Source organism: Typopeltis vanoorti, chromosome 18 (genome assembly GCF_054136105.1).
Source record: "Typopeltis vanoorti isolate ZY-2024b chromosome 18, IOZ_Tvanoo_1.0, whole genome shotgun sequence".
Classification (NCBI taxonomy): Eukaryota; Metazoa; Arthropoda; class Arachnida; order Uropygi; family Thelyphonidae; genus Typopeltis; species Typopeltis vanoorti.
The window spans coordinates 19,503,528-19,531,505 of NC_143566.1; the positions used below are offsets into that span (position 1 = coordinate 19,503,528).

At 36.1% G+C, this 27,978-nt stretch overlaps 1 protein-coding gene across 3 annotated transcripts in view; it reads left to right on the forward strand.

The window, feature by feature from the left end:
• LOC150096521 (acetyl-coenzyme A transporter 1) overlaps positions 1-27,978 on the forward strand; it is a 232,696-nt gene that overhangs the window by 65,715 nt on the left and 139,003 nt on the right. For all 3 annotated transcript variants that reach the window (XR_016549809.1, XM_090408204.1, XM_090408203.1), the window contains exon 4: positions 5,679-5,869. Coding sequence is in view for 2 of the 3 variants with exons in the window: in XM_090408204.1 (XP_090264330.1) it covers positions 5,679-5,869 (191 nt within the window). In the remaining variant the exon portion in view is untranslated. The remainder of the gene's footprint in view (positions 1-5,678; positions 5,870-27,978) is intronic.

The following is a 27,978-nucleotide window of genomic DNA, read 5'->3' on the forward strand; positions in this document are numbered from 1 at the left end:
CTAACAGTGCCCCTCTAGCTCTTTTGTTAAGAAAGAAGCCAACTTCTGCTTCATGCTTGGTGTCATGCTCTGACCGATTCACTCCTCTCCTTCCTAACACACTTAAACAACCAACACCCCAGAATCAAATTCACCCTTGAAGAAGAAAAAAACAACTGCCTTCCTTTCTTAGACACACAAGTCACCCGCCAGCCTGATTGAACCTTGGTTTTCTCACTCTATAGAAAACCCACCCATACAGGCAGATACATTCACCAACAATCTCCCCCCCCCCCAACAATATGGAGTCATTAATACACAACAGGGCTAAACTTATCTGTTCAAATGACAGTGCCCTAACCACAGAACTAAACCACATTCTCAACACTTTCTCAGCTAATGGCTACCCCCCCCCCCCAAAAAAAAAAAAAAAAAAAGATATCCAAAAAATATTGAAACCAATAAACCACAACACCCCCTCACAACAAGGATTACTCTAAATCCATTACCATACCCTATATCCGAGGCACCTCAGAAAAAATTACAAAAATCCTAAAAAAACACGACTTCTTGTTACAGACCATATAAAAAATTGGCATCCTTTATCCGCTCTACTAAAGACCAACCTCTCCCCCCCCCCAGACCTACCTGGTGTATACCAGGTCCCTTGCAGCTGTAAGCTGTCCTACTTTGGCCAAACAGACAGGACAGCTAATATCAGAATTGCAGAACACAAGGACTACATCTGGTTTCACCAATACAACCACTCTGGTCTTGCAGACCATGTGCTGGATACCCACCATAGAATATGGTGGAAGAAAGCCACGATAATACACCGTAGTAAATTCAAATATGAAAAGCTTTTCATGGAATCAGCCTCAGCCCTAAGAAACAATCCAAACCTCAACAAATTTTGTTTGGGTTGCATGAGACTGCCCCAAATTTGGGAAACCTACATCAGAAGACCTTCAGCCCAATCACCCAAGAATACCAACATTGCCTGCTGGGGGCACCATCAGGACTTTTAGGAGAAAGAATAGCTTCCTGCTTCATCCTCATTTACTGTTTGTTGTGCTTGCGTGCACATGTTTTGTTTTTAAGTTCCTGTGAAAATGGCAACGTGACGTTTACGAAATATTGGAAGCGTATTAAAATTTATTTTAATGTATATCCTAGTATACGTTGTAATTTCCTTAAGCTATTTAGTAAAAATGCATAACCAATGTCTAAGCCTTTCCACGAGAACAAATAACTCTGCATCCATTTATCTCTTCTTATGATGTCCATCGCATCTCCACCAGTCCTAGTATATCACACCGATATCTCTTCATTTCCTCGTGAAGTAGTTCTAGCTTTCCTGACATCGAGTGATAATACTACATTAATAAGTTGACATACTTACCTTTCCTTTAGTGTTACACAGTGATCAGTATTCATTTTACACAAATTATGGACTCTGCAACTGTATTATAAATCATTATTTTAATTTCCCGGTGTTTCGACCTTCATATTAAGGTCATCATCTGGAGTATATGCATATATACAGAGACAAGCTATGTTTCACACAGTATGTTGAAGAAACAGTGATTTGATCAACGGTTATTTTACTGGCCTGACCGCTAGTGAAAATAAAATAAAATTGCAATAAATAAATAAAATAAAATAACTACATCGAAGCTATATTCTATTTAAGACAATAACAGAAAAACGTTCTTTCATATAGATAGTTTTGTTACAGTAAAAGTCCTAATTTAACATGACAATTGTTATATTAGATTTAAGATCCTGGATGACCTATGATCCTATTTATAATTAACTCTTAGGGAGAAAGGTTAAGTGGGTAGAATATGTATCTTCCATATTCTTCGGATTTGTGTGTGTGTGTGTGTGTGTGTCGTTTTCGATTCCTGGTGATTCTCTGAACATACACTCTCCATTCAGATCTGTCCCTGGCCATATCTTTCAGAATTTCCAAGCGCATTCCAGTTGCTTCTTTAACTCCATCCACCCATCTAATTCTTGGTGTTCCTCTTCAATTTTAGCAAGCATAATCTTCTCCAGACTGTCATTTGCTCGCTAATATGTCCGAATTATGACAATTTTTGCTTGATGATCATGGCTTCGAGGGAGCAATCGGGCTTTATTCTGTCTATCACTGATTTATTGATTTGCTTTGCAGTTCATGGTATTCTTAGTAAGCATCTCCAAACCCATAATTCAAATGCATCTATCTTCCTTCTTTCACTCTTTCTCAGGGTTCAACCTTTATATCCATATAGTACCACAGGGAATACCATTGCTTTCACGATTCTGATTTTTGTTGCGAGGCTAATATCTTTAAAGATCTTGCTTAAATTTGTCATTGCTTTCTTTCTAAGTAATAATCTTCTAACTTCTTCAGCACAATAACCATCTTTATCAATTTGGGATCCTAGGAGCACAAAAATTGTTAACTGCTTCCATTTTCTCCCCATCTGCTTCAAAATCATGTTGCCATAACTTTTGTCTTTTTGAGATTAAGTTTAAGGTCATATTTAGCACTTTCTTCTTTAACTTTCATAATAAGTTCCTCCAGATCTTTGCATTCTGCTAGCAAGGTAGTATCATCTGCATACCTCAAATTATTAATATTTCTATCACCAATTTTAATTCCAACTGAAGACTCCTCCAGCCCTGCCATTCTTAAAATGTATTTGCTGTACAAGTTAAACAGGTACGAAGATAAAATACATCCTTGTCGCACCCCTTTATCTATTGTGAAATACTCAGTTTCTCCAAGTTCGGACTGTTGCTCTTTGTTCATAATAAAGATTCCTCAGAAGGATAACGAAATGCCCTGGTACTCCCATTGTTCTTAACACATTTCACAGTTTTACATGATCTACAGAGTCAAAACCCTCACTATAGTCAAGGAAACAAAGGTAGATATTCTTTTGATATTCCTGTGCTCTCTCTATTATCCATCTCACATTGGCGATCTGATCTCTTGTTCCTCTGCCTTTTCGAAATCCTGCCTGTTCATCTGGCATTTCTCTCTCTCTTCATGAATGGCTCCAGTCTTTTCTGAATGATCATAAGTAAGAATTTACTTGCATGAGAAATCAGTGCCATATTTCTGTACTTTTTGCACTTTCTTGTATCGCCTTTCTTCAATAAAGTATATAAACTGATTTTTTCCATTCCCTAGGCCATGTAGTTGTGATCAAAATTTGCTGACATAGAGCTGTTAAAATTTTAACTGCCCTTTCTCCCAGCTCTTTGAGCATCTCAATAGGTATTCTATCCCCTCCTGGTTCTTTCTGACTGTATAGCTGTTGCAGTGCCCACCTCACTTCACTTGGGATTTTTAGACCATCATTATTGTTGAGATTAGGTGTTTGATAAGAATATCACAGGCCTCCTTAAATTTAAGATGCTTTTCCAGTCATTTCTATGTCAAGTATTCAGGGCATGATCAGAAAGACCAGCTTGACCATAGTTATTATATTTAATGTGTTGTTTATGTTTCTTTTTTTCTGATAGGAATTGTGTGTCCTGTTTCCCCTATATAGGGCAAATTATAGGTGCAGTGAATACGGTATACTCCAGGTTGGGCCAGCGGAGGGAGTGGATCCTTGGATGAGTTGAGTAAGTTTTTAATTTTGCAGGAGGTTTAAAGGTGGCTTTAAGATTATATTTCTGTAGTATTCTATTTATTTTGTCTGATATCCCTTCAATGTATGGAATGGTTACAGTTTTATCGTAGTCTAGTTTAGTTTTGTTTTTAAGTGAGATTGTTCAGAATTCTGTTGATAGTATTTTGGCTGTAACCATTTTTTAGGAAGGTATTGCTGATAATGTTTAATTCATCTTTATTATTATTATTACTACTACATGACACCTCCAGGGAGTCCAAAGAGTCATCGAGGGAGGACACCTACTCTACAACTGTTTCCACAAACCGCAACCAACTTCATCATCTACACCAATGCCATCTACTGCTGACCATCACCACTATTATTTTCACACACAATCACAAACATCCATGCCCACGGTGGGATTCGAACCCACAGCCTTTTGGCTGGAGAGCGGATATGCTAACCACTCGGCCAACGAGGCCAGCTTTAGGTGCTTGTTCATTGAGCAAATCTTCAAAGCCCTGTTTTTAGTGTATTAATGAGCCCTAGTTTTTGTGTTTGGTGGTGGTGGTGATAGGAGTTTGTGTATATATTGGCCAGTATGTGTTGGTTTCCAGTAAACAGTGAAGGAAAGACTGCCAGAAGGAAGATGTGACAATTGTATCTAGAAACAGAAGTGTGTTCTGCTTTTCAATTTCAGTTGTGAATTGTATACGCTTGTGTTATTTGTTTAGGTGGCTGAGGAAAGTGTCTAATGTCTGGCGGCCATGGGGCCAGATAGCGAAAACATCGTCAAATCTAAGCCAGACTGAGTTTTAAAGGAGAGGAATCTAGAGCACGTTGCTCAAAATGTTCCATGTAAAAATTAGCAATATGGAGGGATAGTGGTGAGTCCATTGCTGTGCCTTTTTTTTTGTAAGTAGAAAGTGTTTTGCCACACAAAATAGCCAGAACGTAGTACATGCACAAAGAGCACTGTGATATCGGAAGGGAATTTGTCCTGTAATAGAAGGATTGTGTCATTGATTGGAACATTTGTGAAGAGGGCAGACTTCAAAACTGACTAATAAATCATCTGTAATGTAACATAATTTGTAACAATCTATCATACTTTGGACAAAAAGGCCATTGTATGGGAAAAAGAATTAATGAACATCAATATTATATTGAGTACATTAAACCTCAAAAGAGTGGTCTGGCACAATATAGCATTGACACTAAACACGGTATCCAGTGGGATAAAGTGCGTCTTCTCCATAGAAGCAGGTTTAAATATGAATGCCTTTTCAAAGACAGTTGCAAAGCCTTTTTGCATTGGCCAAATCTGAATTGGAATGATTCTCTCTCTCTCTCCCAAAAATTTGGGAGATTCTTATCTTATGTAACCATCAAAAATAGTTTTTAATAATATTTTTAATATTATTTATTAATATTAATTTCTAGCATGCGACAGCAGTTTTTAATTGATAAACATCAACTGCTGTGTGTACCTTGTATTCCTGTTCGTTTGATTTGCTTGTTTCTACACACTGATTTACTGTTATTTTCAGTACAAAATATCTGTACTTTCATTTCATTAAAATTAATTATTGTGGTTATGTAATTTATTGTTTATTGTTTGAGAGAAGCTATATGTTGCACATCATTGGCACATATTACTTAATCATGAAGTTATATTCCACCTGAAGTTGGAATTCTTAATAATTTTAGTATAATTTTTTTTAAATTTATAAAACTTTAATACCTGAAGTATTGATTTCTCCATGTAGATGATTTATCTACATAGATAAATTATCCTTTTACTATGGATAAACCATACCACTGTTGGTTAATGTGAATGATAAATATTGATAAGGTACCAGGATGATTTTAAGGCATAGGAAAAAATTGAATTGGCATCCACCCTTATCCCGTTATTTAGATAACACAGGTAATAAGAAATACTAGGCTATTTATTTAAGAACATGTGAAAGTTAATCTTTCAGGTGTAAATGACACAAGCAGTAAAAATTCTATTCAATATTTATAATATCATTTATTTGCAATAAAAATGTGCTTCATTTGGTTAAAATTATCTTTTAGGATTTCTTTCATTTTGGGGCATAGTGTTTTTGATTACCACTACACTTGTCATGGTATTGAAAAGAGAAGATAATGTAAGCCATAAAGAAGAAAAAGAAAACTTTAATATTATAGCAACATATCAAATGTTATATCGTGTTGTACGCCTCAGCAGTGTATGGACTTTATGTATTTTGCTCTTGACATGCAAAGTAAGTTGGCGGAATTTGATATTTTTGTAATCTCTAAATCCTGTAATGTATACTAAATTTGATATTTCTTGTATTATCTCTGTTTGTATGATAAAAATGTATAGGACTGCATAGGTGATGCATGAACAGAAGTTCAATGAATGATGAATCTGTTGTGGAGCAAAATGTTATGCAAAATGGTATTCTGGAATATGAGCAGTGATGCAGAGTTGTGAACCTGAAATAGAGGTGAAATAAAGTGCAGCAAAGTCGGAGGTCTGGAAAGAATATTGGTCAACAAGGATGCTGTAACTAAAATAAAAACACATTTCTATGTATTTTATTGCCACAAAAAATTAAAAATGAAGCTCTTTTTTTTTCTTTTCTTTTCTTTTTTTCCAGCATGTCAAGGGGTTTTTGTTTATAAATTTATGCTAAAGCTTTGCTAAGTGTTATTCAAGTATAGTCGATCCTAGACTTAACATATGTGACTTACAACATTCATCATGCTCATCGCTCACTGCACAGAAGTTTTCAGAAAAGAATTATTGGTGAGAATGAATGAAACAAATCTTCAGCTACATCTTATGGTGATTAATAATCAATTGCCAGCCTAGTTAGCTAAGTGGATAGCTTCTCTCTCTCTCTCTCTCTCCACCCAATATTTGTGTTCGAAATCCACTGTGAATATTGTTATATTTGAATGTCTTTAGGTGAGAGTAGATTTTCATCAACTGCTGTGAGACCATTACAACACTTATTGGCCTACAGTGGGCTGAAAATGTTCCACATTTAGGCTCTAGAGTAGGGTTTCTGGAATATTTAACCTTTTGTGTACGTCTGAATAGTTTCTAGGCTTTTCATTCTGTTTAGGAGACTTTCAAATCCTTCATCTTTCAATACTAATAATTTCAGATTGGAGGAAGATACTTTTTTAAGTGTCTTTATCCAAGTAAATTCCCATTCTTTTGAAAATTTTCAAATCCAGTTAGGTACTAGAGCATAGACCAATTTATTTATGCCATAGGACAAAAACTTATTTTGTGGTAAACAAGAGCCTATGTTTGATGTTCTCTTTCCCTCCAGATAGGCCATATTTTCTTGATGATATTTTCTTTATATAGCAATGTTCCTTTGTGGTCCTACTGTCTCTGAAGCACAAAAAGCATATTTTCCCAGTTGAAACACGTTTGTATTTAGAAAAAGAGTTTTCTAAATATTCCTGATGATTTAATAACTGCAATACTCATCATCAATTTCAATTGTGAATTTCCTTATACTCATCTCGAGATAGGTGGCGCCTGTGAATAAGTTACGTTAAACTTGTGCTCCCACATTTCATCATAATTGCAAGTGTTTATATGCAAAATAAGCAGTAAATGAAAAACTAACAGAGGGTACTAAGGAGCCAATTACTTCAGCACAACTCATAAGTACCCATAGTCCATTAAATCGGCTATTTTTTACAATTAAAAAACAGCCACGTGAAACCGCTATGGGTGTGAAGTAAAGATGGCGGCAAGAAAATTATCAATGCTTCTAAAACAGAATTTGAACGGGCAAAAAAGCAGAAAGCTTGCAGCCTGTCCAAATGCAGCCACACCTTTTGGTCTCTTGCCAAGGCAATTGGTCGTAACTTTTGCTCTACACTATACCCACCTCTATCATACCCAGATGGCTCAATTGCAACATCACCCACAGAAAAATCTAACCTCCTGGCTTCACACTTTGCCTACAATGCACACATAACTGACAATGGCAAATGCCCTCCAGTCATTCCAACTACCCAACATACAATGCCCCCTGTATCCTTTTGCCAAAAAGATATCATAAACCTGTTGTCTGAATTAGACACAAAAAAGTCTCCTGGCCCTGATGGCATTTTTCCAATTGTCCTGAAGGTGTGTGCACCAGAACTGACTCCTATCTTATGCCGTCTGTACATACTCTCTTACTCCACTGGTATATATCCCAAAGCCTGGAAACTGGCCTATATTCAAACGATTCCTAAAAAGGGTGACAAATCACTGCCATCTCACTACCGCCCTATCTCACTCACTTCAGTTCTATCTAAAGTGTTGGAGAAAACCATCAACTCTCAACTCCTACTCTACCTTGGTGGTACCCAGCTATTAAACGACCACCAGTACGGATTCTGTCAAAGCTGATCAACAGGAGATCTACTCTCATACATCACCCATCGCTGGAAAAATGCCACGGTGAAATTCGGCGAATCCCAAGTAGTTGCACTTGATATCTCTACGGCCTTTGACCAGGTCTGGCACAAAGGCTTACAAAACAAACTCCCATCATTTGGACTGTCTCGGGACTTCTGCAGATGGATTGCCAGCTTACTGTCAGGATGAACACTATGTGTGATAGTAGATGGCTCCCTATCCTCTCACCATCTAACTAATGCTGGGGTCCCACAAGGGTCAGTTCTCTCACCGACCCTCTTCCTTCTATATATCAATGTTCTACTTCAGTTGACCTCTAACCCAATACACAGTTTTGCAGACGACAGCACATTACACTCCTCCCTCTCATTTGACAAACCCTACTCTACACAACTCACTTCAACCCACAGAACATCAATCACCACTATCCTTAATTCCGACCTCCAAGCCATGCTCTAATGGGGCTCCGATAACCTTGTCAACTTCAACGCTAGTAAAACCCAGTTCTGTCTTATTCCTCACAAAAAAGAACTATTTTCCCCCAGCATTGTTTTTGATAACACTCAAATTCCCAGACAAGATGAGATTTCTCTTCTCAGAATTATCAAGACATCAAGCCTCTCCTGGCATAAACACATCACAGCCGTTGCATCCTCAGCTTCCAAAAAACTAGGTTTTCTCTTTCCCTCAAGACGCTACTTAACCTCTAAACAGCTGTTAACATTATACAAATCACAAATCCATCCAGCTATCAAATACTGGTCTCACATTTGGAGTGGATCTCCTAAAAGTTCCCTTAAAATGCTTTGACTCAATACAGAGGAGAGCAATTAGACTGATAAATGACCCATCTCTCACCAACTCACTCCCCCTCACTTTCACATAGATGCTTGGTCTCTGCGATTTGTATATTCTATAAATATTTTCATAGGAAATGTTCATTGGAAACAGCATCAATAATTCCCCCATTCTGTACTAAGCCCATTGGAACACATATAGCTGCCACCCAACATCCTTTCACAGTACACCTTTAAACCCACATAACAAGTTTCTTTTCCTCCTCCTCCTTCATCCCTGCTACTGCAGTACTATGGAATAGTCTTCCCCCTGACATATTTCCCAAGGAATACAACATACAGGCTAAAAATCAAATGTAAACAAGTTTCTCCTTTCCCAACCCACTACCCATATATGGTACTAACGTACTATAGGTTGACTAGCCAACCTCTCGTATATGGGCCCAACTTAAAAAAAATTTTTTTTTTTTTAAATGTACACTCAGTGGGTGTTCATACTATGACAGCACAGTTAAGTTTACATTATTATTAATACTCTATAAACAATTTTCTTCAAAATTAGTTTCTTACTTGTCAGTACCCTGATATTGTCATTCAAAACAGTTTGGTCTTCAGAGGCATCAATCTGCCTAGATCTTGATTGTCCTCTGCCTTTTTCCTTCATCTCTACATAAAACACCTTTTTTGCTGACTTTTCCTCATCCATTCTATTTAAGTAGCCATATAACACCTTAGATTAACCCTGCTCACACATTCTTGAATACTAACAATGTCAAGTTGCTTTCTAATATCTTCATTTTTAATATGATCTGCCATTGATGCTAGCTGATCACTTCCTTAATTTTTCTCAAAACTCTCACATCTGCAGTCTCTAATGTTTAATTAAGTGCTTTATTTGTAACCCAACTCTCTGATCCACAACTCAAAACTGGTTTGAGCACTGTTTTGTATATTGCTATTTTCGTAGTTTGGCTAATTTCTCTCTTATTCCATGTAAATTTATTTAGCTGGTTCCTTACCATATCAACTCTGTTTATTCCATTGTCTATTTCCACTTGTCATCTTCACTAAAAATTGTGCCTAAGCTGAAATATTTTACGTGTTCTATAGGCTCTCCATTCAGAATGCAGTTGATTCTTCAAACTTTCTGCCTATTTTCATAGTTTTGGTATTTTTATTACTGATTTTCATGCCAAATTCATTACAGCTGTCATTAGTTATAATTTAGTTAGAGAATACTGGATACTTGCACTAGATTTGTTTAGTAGTACAGCATCATCTACATAAAGCAAAGAGCTTAGTTTGACATATCCAATATTAGGTGTAATGCCACCTTCTTGCATAATGTGATTCATATAGATGATGAATAAGATTGGAGATAATGAGCATGTCTTATCCTTATTTATACATCAACGCATCTTCCTGTATTTTCCTTTTTCTAACTGCTAACTGACAACTTAAATATAGACTGTGTATTGCTTTGTATAATGTTCCATTCACAGCACATAATTGTAGTGTTTTGAAAAGCTTTTCTCTGGTCACGCTGTCATATGTCTTTTCCAGATCTACAAAACTTAAGCATATATCCTTGTCATATTCCGACTATTTCTTAATTGTCTTAAAGTGAAACTCTGATCTTGAGAACCTCTGTTTCGCTTGAACCTAGCTTGTTCTTCTCCAAGTTTCTCTTCCATAATCTTTCTCTATCTCTTTTCAAGGTATGTTTGCATAAATCTTACCTGAAACATATAGTAGAGAGATTCCTTTGTAATTTTCACATATAGCTTTATTCCCTTTTTCTATACATGAGAACTATGTATAGATAAAGGTTCTCTATTCCTGTATTTGAGATCTCTATTCCAGTCATCTTCAATTTGACCTTCTGACTAGGCCATCTGAATTATGCAGCATAGCAACTGCAAAACTTTTATACCTCCATACTTAAAGCATTTCTGATTGAATGTCATCGATCTCCTGTTGCATTCCTCTTCAAAATGTTCTAGTATGTTCTGTCACTGCTTGTTTCATTTAAGTATTTCAAAGTAATTACTCCAGACATCTAGGATATCCTTCTCTTCAGTTTTCATGTCACTCTTATCTTTGATTCCTTTTACAGTACTCTTTCCTCCATTTCTGAACTTTTTCAATAGCTTCTAGAACATTTTGTCCCTTCCTGATATTTATTGTTTATATTGTTACTGAAGTCTTCTCATTTCTAACTTGTACAAATAGCTTAGCTCTCTTACATTTTTTTCTCTTATTCTTCTAAGGTCTGCCAGCTTATTTGCTAGGAACGTTTGGTGTGCTTTCCTCTTTTCCAGAACTGCTTAACTTCCTGTGACCTCCATGACGGTTCCTGTTTTTCTATCCTTGCAAACAACTTCACAACATACCTCCTTAACTGAATCAATGTCTTCTTCAGTTTGCTACAAGGTTTGGTTCTTATTTTCAAATTTCTTCAAATTTTCTTCAATAATGTTTGTATATTTGAGCTTACAGTTTACCTGTAAAAGCTGCTCAACTTTAATTCTTTTTTAAAACTTTCTTACATTCTTTTCAATGTTATATCCATTTTTATTGTGCTTAGCACTAAGTAATGGTCACTTCTAATTTCAGATCCTCTTTACACTCTTGTATCTTGAACCAGCATAAAGATCACTATCAACAATGACATAGTCAATAAGACTTTTATTATTTCTTGTGTGTTCTCTCCATGTGAACTTGTGTACATCTTTATGTTGGAAGATGGTGTTAACCCTCTTATGCATGAATTTTTATATTTATTTATAAAAAATTATAATGGCATGATACAGGACCATTCGATCTTACAGTATTACCATGAATTCATTAATTTTGCTAAATTTATGTCCTGTATGTGTAAAAAATGATGTCCTCATCTGAGGACATCATGCACTAACGCCAACAGACTACAGACATATTTCTATGGAAATGACTTTGACTAAGGAATTTATTTTCATTGAAAGACATTACAAGTATGACAAAACAGATTATAAACAATTTATATTTTGCTGAAACACTGCATGAATGATCAAAATTTGGATTTCTTAGTACATACAAAAAAGTAGAACAATTCAAATTGCAGTAGGGCTATGTAAATCAAGAACAGTCTTCTCTTTGCTTCCAGCAAATTATCTTTGCCTTTACAGTATGCATACAGATTAGTTTGTTTCACAATTTCATCCATCAATTCATCTGGAAACAGCTGTGAAAAATAATCTACAGGGCTCTCTCTGTGAATATTTACTTCATGTTTTCCTCTGAACTGTGGTTCAGTACCAGCAAAGGGATTATCTTTCTCACTAAACCACACTGGTTGTCTCTGCAATGGCATATGACCAGCAACAGCTGTATTTTGCAAACTAGCTAGACTTTGAACGTTGTGATTCTGTCCAACAGGGGAAGGACACTGAACATCACTGTCTTCACTTGAACTGTCACTCTTTGTAGGATCATTTTGTGGCTGCTGGTACGTAGGATCATCATCAAAATCACTCAGCTCCAAACCATCTTCAGATTTCTCCAACAGTTTTTCAATCTCCTCTTCTATAGGTCTCTTGTGGTAATAGGCCTTTTTTATGCCTGATGCACCTGGCTTTTGGTTATCCATCTGTAAAAGAGATGATGATAGTGCCAATTAACACAATTACTAATCATTTATGTTTGCAAAAATAAAATAAATAAAATTATAAAAATATTGTACAAGAACTTTCTAACCTCAAACTATTTGCCACATAGATTACCTTACAAACGTGTTGTCCTCATGTGAGGACAGGTTGTTTTCAAGTTTGTTTTATGAATATGGTAATAAACATGAACAAATTAAATATTCACACTTCATCTACAAGGTATAACAATATATAAAACCATACTAACCTTTCCAGAAGACTCATAAAATCGGCAAATTCAATTCAACAAAACAGCAGCTTTTCACTTCCTCCTTGATACCACCATGCTCTTCAGAGAGATTGGTATTCCTGTAACTTTCTTGAAACTCTTTCCATCTGGTGTAGTTTCTAAGAACACCTTGGTCTCACCAGACGAGGACTACATGCATACAGTAGCACTAAATTATGAATGAATAATTATTATGACAGAAAATATGTGTCCTCATATCCCTTATGCATGAGAGGGTTAATAATGACTAATCCATATCCTGAGCAGAAATCTAGCAATTACTTATCATTATTATTAGCTTTACCCTTTCTCCAAATTTTCCCAAAACTTTCCTGTATGTTTTGTGGGATTCAGACCACATTTTCTATTTTCTTTATGTGAACTGCCTGTTCTAATTACTCGAAAAATTCTTCCACTTCTTCCTTAAGAGAAATCCTATGTGGGAACAGAGGCACAAATAACTTTCATTGTCCATTTACCTATTTTTAAGTATGTTCACATCACTACCTGAGACTGTCTTCCAATCAAGACGTTTATCTTCATGTTTAGTGTTCAATGTTATTGCTACTCCTTCCTTTCTTTGATCATTATTATCTGAATATTACATCCTATACTTATTATTTAGTGAGATCTCACCTGTTTTTCTCTTCTCTATCTTTCATTTTTCAAAACAATGATGTCCCACTCTGTTTAAAAAGGAAGACATTTAACCAGTGTATACTTCCAGTTATCACATGTATAATAAATTTAGTTTAATCCTTTATCCAAGTGTGAGCAAACAAAGTTTGCACCTGAAGATACCTTCAGGTGCAAACTTTGTTTGCTCACACTTGGATAAAGGATTAAACTAAATTTATTATACTCTAACCAAGTGACAAATGAACTAGCAACAACTCAGAGAAAAATGGGGAGGTTGATGCTAGGCATCACATTAAAAGATAAGAAGTGAAAGAAGATAAGAAGCCAGACTCATATCACTGACATCATTCTTCACTGCAAGTGGCTAAAATGGAAATGGGCCAGATATCTTTCCAGAAGAGATGAGTGATGGATCACCATACTAACGAACTTGATTTCAAAAGAAGGGAAACAAGGGCGAGGACATCCTAAAAGAAGGGAGTGATGAATTGTCAACTTTTGTTGGGAGAAAAATGGTCAACCATCACCAAGAACAGACATGTGGAAGGAACTGGAGGAGGCTTTCATCCAGAAGTGGACAGAAAATGACTGAAAAGAAGAAGATATTGATGGTTCCTGTCTTCAGTTCTTCTGATGCTGGATTTATTCTACTTCTTCTAGATGTAGAGTTGGATCTTTTTCCAGTAGCTGACTTTTCACTGGTTCCCTGATGAAAACCTCTGGGACCTTGTGTAATTGGGTGAGGTCCCAGCTGGCATAAAATCTGATCATGTTGTACCATCATATGCATTTATTGTTTAAACCAATAGAGAGTACAGTTTGGTCGACTAAGTTCTAAATTGCCAACCCATCCTTGTTAGTTCAGTATCCACCCAGTAGATACCTACTAACAGGGTGAACCATGTGAAGGTGATTATAATGAATTTAGTTTAATCCTTTATCCAAGTGTAAGCAAACAAAGTTTGTGCCTGAAGTAGTTTAGGACTGAGGCAACTCATAGTAAAGTTGGACCAAGCTCTCATCACTCCTTGTCTCAGTATCTCCCATAATGCAAAAACACATCTCCTTGCGGACATGTATAATACTATGCATTAAGAGAAGGGCCACTACCCAGACCGGTTTCGACCTTTATCGAGATCTCGTCAGTGGGAGCCAGACCCAGAAGTGGTGATACTAAGGCAGAAGCAATGGAGAGGTCATATTTACCTATGCGAGTTGCCAAAATGTGTACCACCTTATTATTAAATTACTCTGGATCAAGTGCAAACCAAGTGCAAAATAAACGTTCCAACATCTTTCTCTAAATCCAGAGTAATTTAATAATAAGGTGGTACACCAGTTGGCAACTCGTATAGGTAAATATTACCTCTCCATTGCTTCTGCCTTAGTATCACCACTTCTGGGTCTGGCTCCCACTGACGAGACCTCAATAAAGGTCAAAACCGGTCTGGGTAGTGGCCCTTCCCTTAATGCATAGCATTATACATGTCTGTAAGGAGATGTGCTTTGCATTATGGGAGATACTGAGACAAGGAGTGATGAGAGCTTGGTTCACCTTTAATACGAGTTGCCTCAGTCCTGAAGATATTTTCAGGTGCAAACTTTGTTTGCTTACATTTGGATAAAGGATTAAACTAAATTTGTTATGGTCTAACCAAGTGCAAAATAAACTTCCAATATGAAGGTGAGGATTGAACATTGGGTCAGAAGCCTCAGTTGGTTCTCAACATTCCTAAGGCCATGTGGAGGTCTCCTCCCAGTTATTTGACTTTGACCCTTAAGGTACCTCCAACTGCATCACTGCAGTTTTTAAATCATCAGGAATACTCTAAAATTAGTCCCATTGAAGATGTCCTTATTCCCAAAAAGCTTGTTAATGGTAAAAGTTTTTGGAGAAAGATCAAAAGATGGATATATAACATTAATTTGTCATTGTGCTTTTGTGTAGTCTTATATCCCTGCAATCTCCTTTATGTGATCTACTTTAGTTCAAGATTTCCTTTCCTCATCTTGCTGGCTTTACCACTCATCCCACTCATCTGATGATCCTGTACTGACCTTTTCGATTATTTATCCCTAATTTCATAAGTTGATCACAATACAGTTTAATTATGATTTCCCTAATACTCAGATAACCTTCCTTGCACCTAAGCACTTACTCTGATCTAATAATTGAAATTAGCCTTGCTGGGATCAATGCCTTTGTTACAAAGTCCACTCAAAATCCCAAAGCTTATCCAAGGTTTTCCATCAAATATACCAAAGTAGTCCAAGCTAAAAATGCAGCATACACTCAATGACTCAAGCTGAAGACACTACATCCTATGACAATTGGAAGAAAAAAAAAAAGTCACTTGCTCCAATAGTATTTGAATTTTCTTGCCTCTTACCAAGGCTGTTGGACAGATCTTTGCTCTGCTATGTTTTCAACTCTTCCATCCTGATTGAACAGTAATAATATCTCCTAAGGATAAGATAGAATGCTTGGTATCTTCTCCTCTGAATCTTGTTTTGATAACCAATGCATATCTCCTCCAAATATTCTGCTCCATTGATCTTTCTTCAGGGGGATGTTAACAAAATATTCAGTAGGCTTGATTGACTGATGTCCCTGAATTATCACCCATGTCGTATCACCTTTATTATCCAGCCTGTTTCTAAACTGGGAGGTGTGACATTCATTGAGTTGCCATCCCATTACCCTCACCTAAATACTCTTGAATGTTATGGAGATGGTCATCACAACCATTTTCTCCATACCTAGAAATACATCACTTACTTAACTATCACCAATATTGATTCTATCGTTCTCATTCTACAGTAGACCTTACTAACCTTGCCCATCTTTGGATGTAAGCCCCAGAAAGATTTGAACCTCGTGCGATCATTCTTGATATTTCCAAAGCATTTGATCAAGTTTGTCTTTGCAAGTGTTGGATTCCTACTTCGTCTTAATTTATACCTTGGATCCGACTTGTTATTTACTATGAAGTTCTTAAACAAAATAGAAGGTTGCTAGTTGATTTCTAATTCAAATATAAAGAAAATTTATATTTAAAGACTGCGCCACTTTATATCTGAATTAGTTCAAGAATTGAAGATAAACCAACTCACAACTATCTCTCCTTTTAGGTGTTAATATTATATATACTGGCCGAGTATATTTAACTAACTTAATTCACCCGCTTTGGTTCGGATATTTTATGAATGGTGCAGTAAAAGAGATTCAGGCAAAATACAACTTTAGATAAACAAAAACAAACATTTAATTTTAAAATCACAAATTATACACTTAAGATCAAAATACTAAATAAGTTATTATAAACACTTCAGCCTTTCTGATAATAAAGTCATGCAAACTCAGACAATGGTAATTCTGTTATCTGTAATACAGTCTTCTCACAGTTCCTTTTAGCTATTTAATAAAGTTTCTTAATGATCATTCACATCAGTATCTCATAGTTCTTTAAGTTTTAAATTCAATAAAAATTTCAGTAACACCTCTTTACAAACAAACACTTTTAATTTTACACTTCAGTTAATTCTCCGCAACAGTTACTGTTAGTATAGGGAATTTCTAGGATGAAACTCGCACACTTCTCTGTATAGAATTATTAAAGATTGGAATAATCTTACTGATAATCTTTTTTCTTCATCAACTTACACACAAACACTTTGTATAACTGTAAACACTTAAACAGTATACGGCACTCATTAAAATAAATCTTCTAAGCAATAACTGAATTAATCGTCGGTCACTACACACACAAACAAACGTTGTTGCATAAAGTACTACTGATCAGTCATGAAATAAAGCAACATACAATAATTCCTTAACTTGAGGTTTTATATGCACAGTTGTTCATTCCTTCGGCATTCAATTTAATCCTTTAGGTACTATAATTCTTGACACCGCTATCATTAAACACAACTGTTGCCTCTAATTATTCTCTAGTTACTTCGTGCTATGCTTCAAGTTTCCGTGTGTCCTTGAAAGGTCGGCCCTGAAATTAAATCTCAACTCAAGTAATCGCTAGTCTATCCGTATCGCTTAGCTATCTTCCGTAGCTTTATTTGTTATTCCGAAACTTATAAGCTAACCGCTTCTCGACTAGTAGACTTTATTTAGCTGCTTGAGTGACTTGCCGGCTCGCTATTATCGCACTGTGATTTTCGAATGCCCCGATTCCAACCTAATGCCAATCCCTCTCTAATAAATCTCTAATGCTCTCTCTCTTTTCCAGCGTTCCTCGCTTTTTATATCAGTTTTTCCGCCTAAATTCTTCTCGTGATCTCTTTAACTAATTCCTTTTTAGTAAACCTTCAGCTTTCTCTCCACGTTCTGTTCCAAAAACGTGCTCGTTCACTTACGTTTCCATGACAACCAAACAAAATATAATAAAATTGAGGTATTGCATAATGCTAAACTTTCACAAACAGGAACAAATAAAGAATATTTATATTTCAATTAATGCGCAGTTAAAATATCAAATACAAATTCTTATATTAATATTGCAATAAATAAAATAAACTTAATAATATTTAAATAGTCTTTTCATTATTAATACATATATCTTTGATTAAATAATTAGATATTAGACAAAATTAAAGTAGTTATATGAATATTAAATTGTAAAATAAGTTGTTTACATTAAATAATATTTACAAGTCTAGGCTTTGTGATGGAAGATCATGTTGGATTCTGAAGCAAATAATAATTACTCCAATCTCTATATATTCAGAATCTAACACAAGTGATCCTCCTGCCCTTTTGTGAGTGGATTGTCTCTGGTCATTAATTTAGTGTAATGGTAGATAGTTCCCTTCCATTTAGTTTTTGCATCAATGGTGGAGTACCTAGGGCTCTGTGTTTTCACTACTCTTTCTCCTGTACATCATGATCTTCTTTCTCCCTCACTAATGGCTAATCCTATTCATAAGCTTTGCTGATGACAGTACACTCCATTCCTCTGCTTCATTTACAAAATGGTCTTCTATGGCATTGCCTGAAACACCAGTCTTTGAGTATTTCTCAAGCAGGATGAAGATAATTTAATAAATTTTGATGCTACTAATATGCAGTCCTGCTTTATTTCCCAGAAGAAAGATCATCTCTCTCTCGATAACACTCTATTCACTACCAAGATCAGTTCATTTCTTTTCTTGGACTGACTTTCACATTTAACCTCTCCTGGCATAAACAAATCGCATCCATAGCTTCTCCAAAAAAACTTGGTATTCTTTTTGTTCTAAACTTCATTACATTCATAATTTATAATGAAAGAAATTCACTGTATCAAATTTTCGCTATAACAAACCATTCCTGTAGTTCCTCTGAGCATGCTGTAAGGAGAGCCAACTGTATTGCCAAAGCAAGGTATGATGTTATTACTTGCATGAAATAAGATAGTGCTGTGTTTTGGATTAAAGTTGACGAAACTGTTGTCACCTCACTGAAATGTGTCAGAATCATTGTTTTTAAGACATTTAGTAGGATTTAGTCACTAAGCCTTGCAGTGCTTAGAATGTTTAAGCACTGCAAGCAGTGGTGAGCTATAGAAATTTTAACAAAGGGCTCGCGTCATCGAGGAGAAAAAAAAAAAAAAAAGAAAGAAAAAAACAGCCGTATTTCACACAAAAACTTATTAATACAGCTTGTGTACAAATTCCAATCAAAAAGTATGAGAGGGCAATCAACCTCTAAATTTTTAAACAAATATTTCATGATCTAAACATGAAATATTTGCACACAGTCAACTGTGTTAATTTATCTTACATAAGAAAAACATTTTTTAATTATCAAAATATAATAAGAATGAAAACTTTTATAATCTTTTATAAAACATTTGATTGGCTACTGGTTTTACCATACGATTGGCTACCAGAAGGGAGAAGGGTAAAGATAGTGCATGCCCTTATTTTATTTTCAAACTTGGGTGCATTCGTTATAGAGGAGTTGAAACAATAATTCCAAATAATCTATACACTGCCAAATAGACTAATTTTTGTTAGGCTACCATATGAGTTTGTCACTTAATGTGTTTCAAAAAAAAAAATTTTTTTTGAAAAAATAAAGTAAAGATGATGAACAAGGGGCTTGCAAATTTGAGAAAAATTTAACAAAGGGCTCGCTTGAGCCCCTTATAGCTCACCACTGACTGCAAATCTTACTGATTAAATAAGGAAAATGGAAAGTGCCATCATCTGCAAAATAGTAATTGAGGTGATGAGTCATTCATGAATAGAAGCAAGAACATGGGTAATAGTATTGCATATTCTGGCATTGGTGAAGAAGGGTGAAGAAATTAAGCCTTCCACCATGACATGTAGTGAATGATCCAAGAGTAAACTGGCAATCAAAGTCAAGGAGTGGATAGATAGAATGATGATAATTTGGTACATTAATCATTGTGCCACTTCCAGTCTTATGTCTGGAAATGTCAGGACAACCATGTTGCTCTTGGCATTTCCAAACATAGGATTTCTCTAAACCTTTACATTGCTTGTATTTGAAGGTGAATGATGTTGGTACAGAGGTTAAGTGTAGAGTGAAAGAATACATACTGGTGGTCACTGATTAATTTGGGATCCTCCAAATGGTGAAGTTTGCAGTTGATGAATTGCATTAATTTTAAAAGAAGTGAGGTGAGGACAGTAGTTTGATGGCTAACCTCTATTTCCCTTCTTTGGGATAAGTGGAATATATTCTTGTTTCCATGCCATGGGGGGGGGGGGAGGAGTAGCTGCTGAATGAATATGAAAAATCGTGAAGATAATATTATTACTTCTATAGTACAATTTTTAGCACCATCATCAGGACCAGAATTCTTCTGATGTCTTTGTAATAAAAGATGTGAAAAGGCATGCAGTGAGCTGTTCTTGATAAAAGGGGGATACCAAGTATCTCCATTTTACCTTTGGAATAACCTGAAAGAGAGCACCTCTTACCATATTTGGAATTCTCTTTCCTTCTGTCCAGTACTACCAGTTTAAGAATTCGTGCAAGAGCTGGAATATCACTTGAATTTTCTTCTAAAGCCACAGCTTAAAAACATTATCTTCTCTACTCAGTGGTATATAATTAACATTACAGATATCACAGAAGATGAAGCAGTTGTATAGTAAAATTGTCCAAATCCCCCCCCCCCCCCCCAATTGATAGAAGTTGAAAAAAAATTTCTTTAGCTATCAAAGAAACATGAAGGCTTAGGACTTCTCTGGTATGGTATAAAACTTCTGCTGCTTAAGTAATACATCCTCAAAATTCATTAAATATTACAGACCAATCACATGTGCATATTTTCTCTGGTACTACTTAAGGTTACCTTTACCACTGTTTGGAATAAATGATTACAATGACCCAATAGCGAGTTTCTTCCAGAATGTTGCAGCATTCTCTGCCTAACTCTGAGATCTATCTACATCATTCTGGCACCAACATTCTATCTATGAATAACAGCTTTGTACATGGAAGTATTCACCCTCTTCTGCCATAAACTTCCCCACTTAAATACAACAGTGATATTAATTAAAAACTTAATGACGTTCCAAGGATATCAATGCACTAATCAGAACACTAATAAAAGGGCAGCTATATAGGTTCCTGTGGAGAGTCTGTCTTTTAAGTAGTGCAAATCAAGGCAACTTATGCAGAAAGTTTATTCTCTTAAGCTTTCTGATAGGGATGCTTAAGGATCAGAGCTGGATAACTGGGGAAAAGACTTCCATGTAGCCTTTTAAGGAATGAGTAGAACCAACCAGATCTTCCCCAATGTCCAATACCCACCTTCTTGTAGTATACCCTCTTAGGTATCTACTTAGATATTGAATGAACAAAGATGAGCTAGCAATTTGCGATTTAGCCAAACAATATGTATTCTTATTAGCATTAAACCATAATGCAAAATAATGGTATGCAACATGACAGAATTTCATGCTGGCTAGGGAGTTGTTGAAAACAAAGCCTTTATTAGGGAAGCAGGGCAAACAGCAAAAAGTCAGTGCTACTGTAACAAATCCTAGAACAAATCTGAACTCAACATCAGAGTCCATTAGCATAAGAAGCATCAATTTAAAAGAAACTGAACTAGCAGAAGAATTGGAAAGTACCAGATTGACACAATTGGTGTTATTACTGAAATGAAGACAAAAACAGGCAAGATCTTTCTGAGCAATAGTGTTCTACACTCAATATGAGGATAATCTTCTTGAATGGCAGGCAATATCAAGTAATGATGTGGGAAAATATCAGAATGAGGAACTAGACATTGAGACTTCTTGTGCTATGGTCCCACAGAAAAGTCTAATAAAGAATAATGGATGAATTTTTTGAGGCTTTAGAAAAGGCAGCTGACACAATGAAAAAGGAAAAGTTGGTCCTTGTGGGAGATCATCACAGTAGGAAATAATTACCAGACACAGAAATATGTAGGGAAAATATGGACAAAAGAGTAAAGCTGATAATGATGGTAAGCACTTGCTGGATTTCTGTTCAGAATATAGACTAGTTAATAATAACACCTGCACACATTGTTATGTTGGAGCAGGTGTTAATAATAACACCTGCTCCAACATAACAATGTGTGCAAATACACGTGGAGAGAAGATGCAAGAAATAAGAATTCCCATTGACAATGTTATTGTTGATAGCAATGTTTTTGCACTGGTTTGGAACACAAGACGATACAGAGGAGTTGAAATTGGAAGTAACTGCCATTTATTTCTGAGGAATAAATCAGTTTCATATTGATGTGTAAAAAAAAGATTTAAAATGAATCAAAGTTTGAGCAGCTTTTGGAGGTGAACTGTGTACTCAAATACACAAACTTGTTCATGAAAAAATGAAAAATCGAAAACAAGAACTAAACCTTGGAGATTCAGTGGCAAACAATAAGAAAATATTGATTCAGCCAGAGAAGCATGTGGTGAGGTTGTTTGCAAGGGTAGAAAAATCAGAAGGTTGATAGTGGATTCAGGAAGTTAAAGAGGCAGTCAAAGAAAAAAAAAAAAGAAAGCATATTGAAAGTTCCTGGCAAGTTAGTTAGTTAGTTAGCTTGTGCTCTTAAAGAATACAGAGAAAAGTGTAACAAAGTGAAGCATTGTGTAAAACTAACCAATCACATAATGGGGAAACTTTGGTAAGAATGTAGAAAATATCAGAAAGGTGGGAAAATATTCTGGAGGCTATTGAAAAATCTTAGAAATGGAGGAAAGAGTACTGTAGAAGGAATCAAAGATGATAAAGATGACAGGGAAACTGAAGATAAAGATATTCTAGATGTCTGGATTACTTTGAAAGATATGGAAACAAGCAGTGATAGCATGATGGTAGAAAACGTTCAACTGGAGTGCCATCATGAATACGTGTCAATACTTGAAGTCGAAAAAGCCACCAAAAACCTGAAACATGAAATGGCACCTGGAGTAGATATTTGACCAGAAATGCTCAAATGTGGAGACAAATTTTACTCACTACACTGCATAATTCTGAAGGCATGGTCAGAGGGTCAGATTCCAAATGATTGCAATAAAGCTCTCATCAAATCCATCCATAAAAAGGCAGATAAAATTGAATGTGAGAATTGCAAAGGAATTTCCCTAATAAGTCTTCTTGCAATGATTTATTCAAATATTCTTGAGAAACGGCTAAGAAAAATTATGAATGGGATGCTTGGAGAAGACCAAGCTGGATTTAGGGTAATCGAAGGTTTTAAAGATTAGATTTTCACTTTAAGACAAATAGTTGAAAAATTATTTAAATATAACAAGGATCTGTTTTAAGTTTTGTAGATCTGGAAAAGGCATAGAACAAGGTGCCAAGAGAAAATGTGTTCAAAACACTACAGTTATACAGTGCAAATAAGATATTATATCAAGCAATATTTAATCCATATATGAGTTATAAGTCAGCAATTAGAATTGAGCACAAGATGGTTTCATGTTTAATTAGAAGTGAGATGAACTTGCACATTGTCTTCACTGTAATTCATCATCTATATGGATCGCATTATGACAGAAAGTGGTTTTAAACCTAATGTCAAAATCGGAGATGTTAATCTCAGTTCTTTACTTTATGCTGATGGCGTTCTACCTCTAAATAAATCCAGTAGAAGTTGGCAGGATTCCCTGACTAAACTGAATATCTATTTTAGTAAATTAGGTTTGAAAATCAGCACGATGAAGACAAAGACCATGAAAATAGGTAGAAACGTGGAAAACATCAACTGCATCCCGAATGGAGAACCTGTGAGACATTTTAGCTATTTAGATACAATTTTTACTGAGGATAGCAAATTAAATATTGAAGTAGAGAACAGAATTAGCAAAGCTGATAAAGTATTAAGTCAACCGAATAAATTTATATGAAATAAAAGAAAAATTAGTCAAACATTATACTCGCTATACAAGACAGTGTTCACACCAATTTTATTAATGGATCTAAGGGTTGGGTTAGAAATAAAACACTCGATCAGAGACCACACATATGAGAGTTATGAGAAAGATTAGAAGAGCAAACAGATGAAATCAATGGTAGTTTCATATTAAATTAAGGATATTAGGAAAGAACTTGACATTGTGACAGTAATGTGTTAGTGAAACTAATCTCAGGTGATATATGGTCATTAAACAGAATTCACAGCAAAACATATTCTTTGGCAAAAAAAAAAAAAAAAAGCCCAGAGGAAGATCAGTGTGAGACAAGGATTCAAACTATCTCCATTCTTATTCATCATCTTATCGATCATGTTATGAAAGAAAGTGGCATTAAACCTAACATCAGAATTGGAAGTACCAAACCCAGTTCTCTGAGCAGATTTTGTTATACTCATAAATTAATTTTTTAACAAACTCATCAAATTTAAATATCGCTGAATAGTAAATACGGTATTTACATGCTGTTACAAATTTGATACGAATATTAGCAATCAAAAGACAAATTATGAAAATAAGCAGGAACGTAGAAATCATGCGCTCAAGGGAGAATCTGTGGAACAATTAAAATATTTCAGCTATTTAGGTATAATTTTTTAGTGTGGATAGCAAATGAAATATAGAAATAGACAACAGAACAAACAACAAAAGTGTTTGATGACAGTAAAAATATCTATAGGAATACTGAGATCTAGGTCGATTGAAGCAGTTGAGAATTCTTCAGTAGGCTGAAATATAAGACTTAACTGTATTGGAGTCTGGAGAAATAAGACTAGTTGGATGCAAAATTATTGATAGAAAGTTAGTAATAATGTAACTTTATCATAGTACCTTGAACTGTGAATACTACTTCACTTCTGTGCATGTCCATTGAGTGTACATATCAGCAATCTTATAATGAGGGTGATATAAAAATCAGTATGTATGTTATTCTATCAGAAGTCTTTGGTTGCATATTCTCTAATTAATCATTAGAGAAGATGTATTAGTTCAGGTAATGCTGAAGTCCAACATTAATTCTCACATTGTTTCTTGAGATTTGTTCACAACTGATTTTTTGTTGCTTGGAATTACAACCTAAACACTAAGTATACATACATTAATTAATTCTTTCATCAGTCAATAACTAATTATCTATTAGGTGGCACTAGAGTCGCTAAAGCATGTGGCAGTGGATTTGAGCGGTGGTAAAAAAAAAGTGTTTTTAAATGGTGTACAGTGTGAATTCTTTCATGAATTGCATTACATTTTTTCTCAGTAACACAAGTGTTCCTTTAGTGGTGGTGGTGCTTTTGGAGTTTCGTTGTCATATATTGTTATTTTGGTGTACCGAGAAGTCAGAGTCGGACGCATCGGCAGTGGAAGAGAAGATAAGTTTGCACTATTTAGCATAGTTAAATATAGCATTTATATTTATATATATATTTAGCATTTGTATATATATATATATATATATATAATATAGTGTTTATATAGCATTTATATATATTTAGTTTAGTAGTTCCTCGTGAATGATGGTGGCCGCAGCTCCAAATACAAATGACGTATCACCAAGTCCTCCGCCATTTAAGGATGGTATTATGCATAATATAATAAAGGAATTTGTGGCATGCAGTGCTTGCGGTATGTATGTGTCCTGGGAGTGGATATGTAGTGGGTAAGAGAGGGGGAGGTGTATATGCGCCAAATGTAGGCAATGGGAGGAATTTAATAAATTAGATATTTCGATAACCGACCTAGTTGTGTCAGGGACAGGAAATGAATGTTGGGAGACAAGTAGTGTGATAGGAGAAAATGACGAGCGAAATATGAATGAAATAATAAGAGTCAGGAGTGTGGAAGGCTTGAATGATTGAAGTTTTTGGAGATGGTCATAATTGGGAATATGAATGGCGAGTAAGAGTGACTAACTTGCAGAGAGAGAGAGAGATGAGCTGAAAGATGAGATTAGCCAAATGGAAGAGATGAATGCAAATCAGAGTAGGAATGAGAGAGAGTTATGGGAATGATAGAAGAGGAGAGAATAGAAACAGTAGGAGAGAGGGAATGATAGAAGTGTAGAGAATAGGAGCAGTAGAAGAGAGGGAATGGTAGAAGAGGAGAGAATAGGAGCAGTAGAAGAGAGGGAATGGTAGAAGAGGAGAGAATAGGAGTAGTAGAAGAGAGGGAATGAGAGACAGGTATGGGAATGATAGAAGAGGAGAGAATCGGAGCAGTAGGAGAGAGGGGTATGGGAATAATAGAAGAGTAGAGAATAGGAGCAGTAGGAGAGAGGGAATGAAGAGAAGTGTGGGAATGATAGAAGAGTAGAGAATACGGGCAGTAGAAGAGAGGGAATGAGAGAGAGCTATGGGAATGATAGAAGAGAGGGAATGAAATAGAGGTATGGGTAATTCTCTTAGACAAGCTTATACGTTGGTTATGCATTACTAAATCACTTAAGGAATTGACAACGTAGATAAGAATATAAATTAAATTACACTTTAATAAATATTTCCGATATTTCCTTTTGAAGATGTTGCCATCTTCAAAAGGAACTTACAAAAAAGGCACGTGCATGTAGGCACTGCAACACAGTAACTGAGAATGAAGTGATGAAGTTATTGTTCTCCTAAAAGTCCTAATGATGCCCCCTAGTGGACTAAGTAGGTGTTCTTGGCCGTTGGGCTGAAGGTCTGCTGATGTAAGCCTCCCAAATTTGGGGCAGTCTCATACAACCAAATTTGTTGAGGTTTGGAGAGTTTCTTAGGGCTGAGGCTGATTCCATGAATAGTCTTTCGAATTTGTATTTGCTATGGTGTATTACTGTAGCTTTCTTCCACTGTATTCTGTGGCGTGTATCCAGAGCATGGTCTGCAAGACCAGAGTGGCTGTACTTGTGAAACCGGATGTAGTCCTTGTGTTCCGAAATTCTGATATTCGCTGTCCTGCCTGTTTGGCCAAAGTAAGACAGTTTACAACTGCAAGGGACCTGGTATACACCAGGTAGGTCTAGGGGAAGTGGTTGGTCTTTAATGGAGTGGATAAGGGATGCCAATTTTCTGTATGATCTGTAACAGGAGGTCAAGTCATGTTTTTTTAAAATTTTGGTAATTTTTTCTGGGTGCCTCGGATGTAGGGAATGGTGATGGATTTAGAGTAATCCTTGTGAATGTGGGGGGGGGTTGTTGGTTTCAATATTTTTTGGATTCTTTGGGGGGAGGTAGCAATTGGCTGAGAAAGTGTTGAGGATGTGATTTAGTTCAGTGTTTAAGGCCTTGTCGTTAGAACAGATTAGTTTAGCCCTGTTGTGTAGTGTTTTCACCACTCCATATTGTTGTGAGGGGGGGGGGGATTGTTGGTGAATGTACCTGCCTGTATGGGTGGGTTTTCTATAAACTGAGAAAACCAAGGTTCCATCAGGCTGGCAGGTGACTAGTGTATCTAGGAAAGGGAAGCTGTTGTTTTCCTCTTTTTCTAGGGTGAACTTGATTCTGGGGTGTTGGTTGTTTAAGTGTGTTAAGAAGGAGTGTATCAGAGCCATGTGGCCAAATAGCGAACACATCATCAACTTTGATTCATGGTGTGCAAGATAGGATGCCAGGGGAGTGTTTGCCTGGAGGGACGATAGAAAGTGTGGCTATAGTAATTAAGAGGGGTGAAAGGATTGACTAAATGATTGTGATGGTGCGCGTGAATGACTTGAGAGGCAGTGTAAATTGGGCAGCTAGAGATCTGAGATTCTTGCTAGCGGTTATGCAAAAGAAAACACAGAGGAAAGATTGTGTGTGTGTGTGTGTGTGTGTGTGTGTGTGTGTGTGTGTGTGTGTGTGTGTGTGTGTGTGTGTGTGTGTTGTCCAGGTATGATAGTGACGAGCTGAGCAGAAGAGCAGTAATACCGAATAGCATAATAGCCAGAATGTGTCAGAAGAGAGGATTGGAATATGCAGATGCTTGGAAGGCATTTGAAGACAGAATGGAACTGTATGCAAGAGACCATTTGCATTTGAATGAGGAAGGACGAAGGCATCTGGAGAGATTGCTCTTTTCTGAACGAGTCGGTGTGTCATTGCAGGGAAACTAGAATTCCCACGGTGGATGGTAGCAGGGGTGGCTTCTTGTGGGAATGGGTGCTTGGGGGAAGGGGACGACATCAGGTAAAACTGAGTCCAGTGGAGTCTAGAGGGAATAA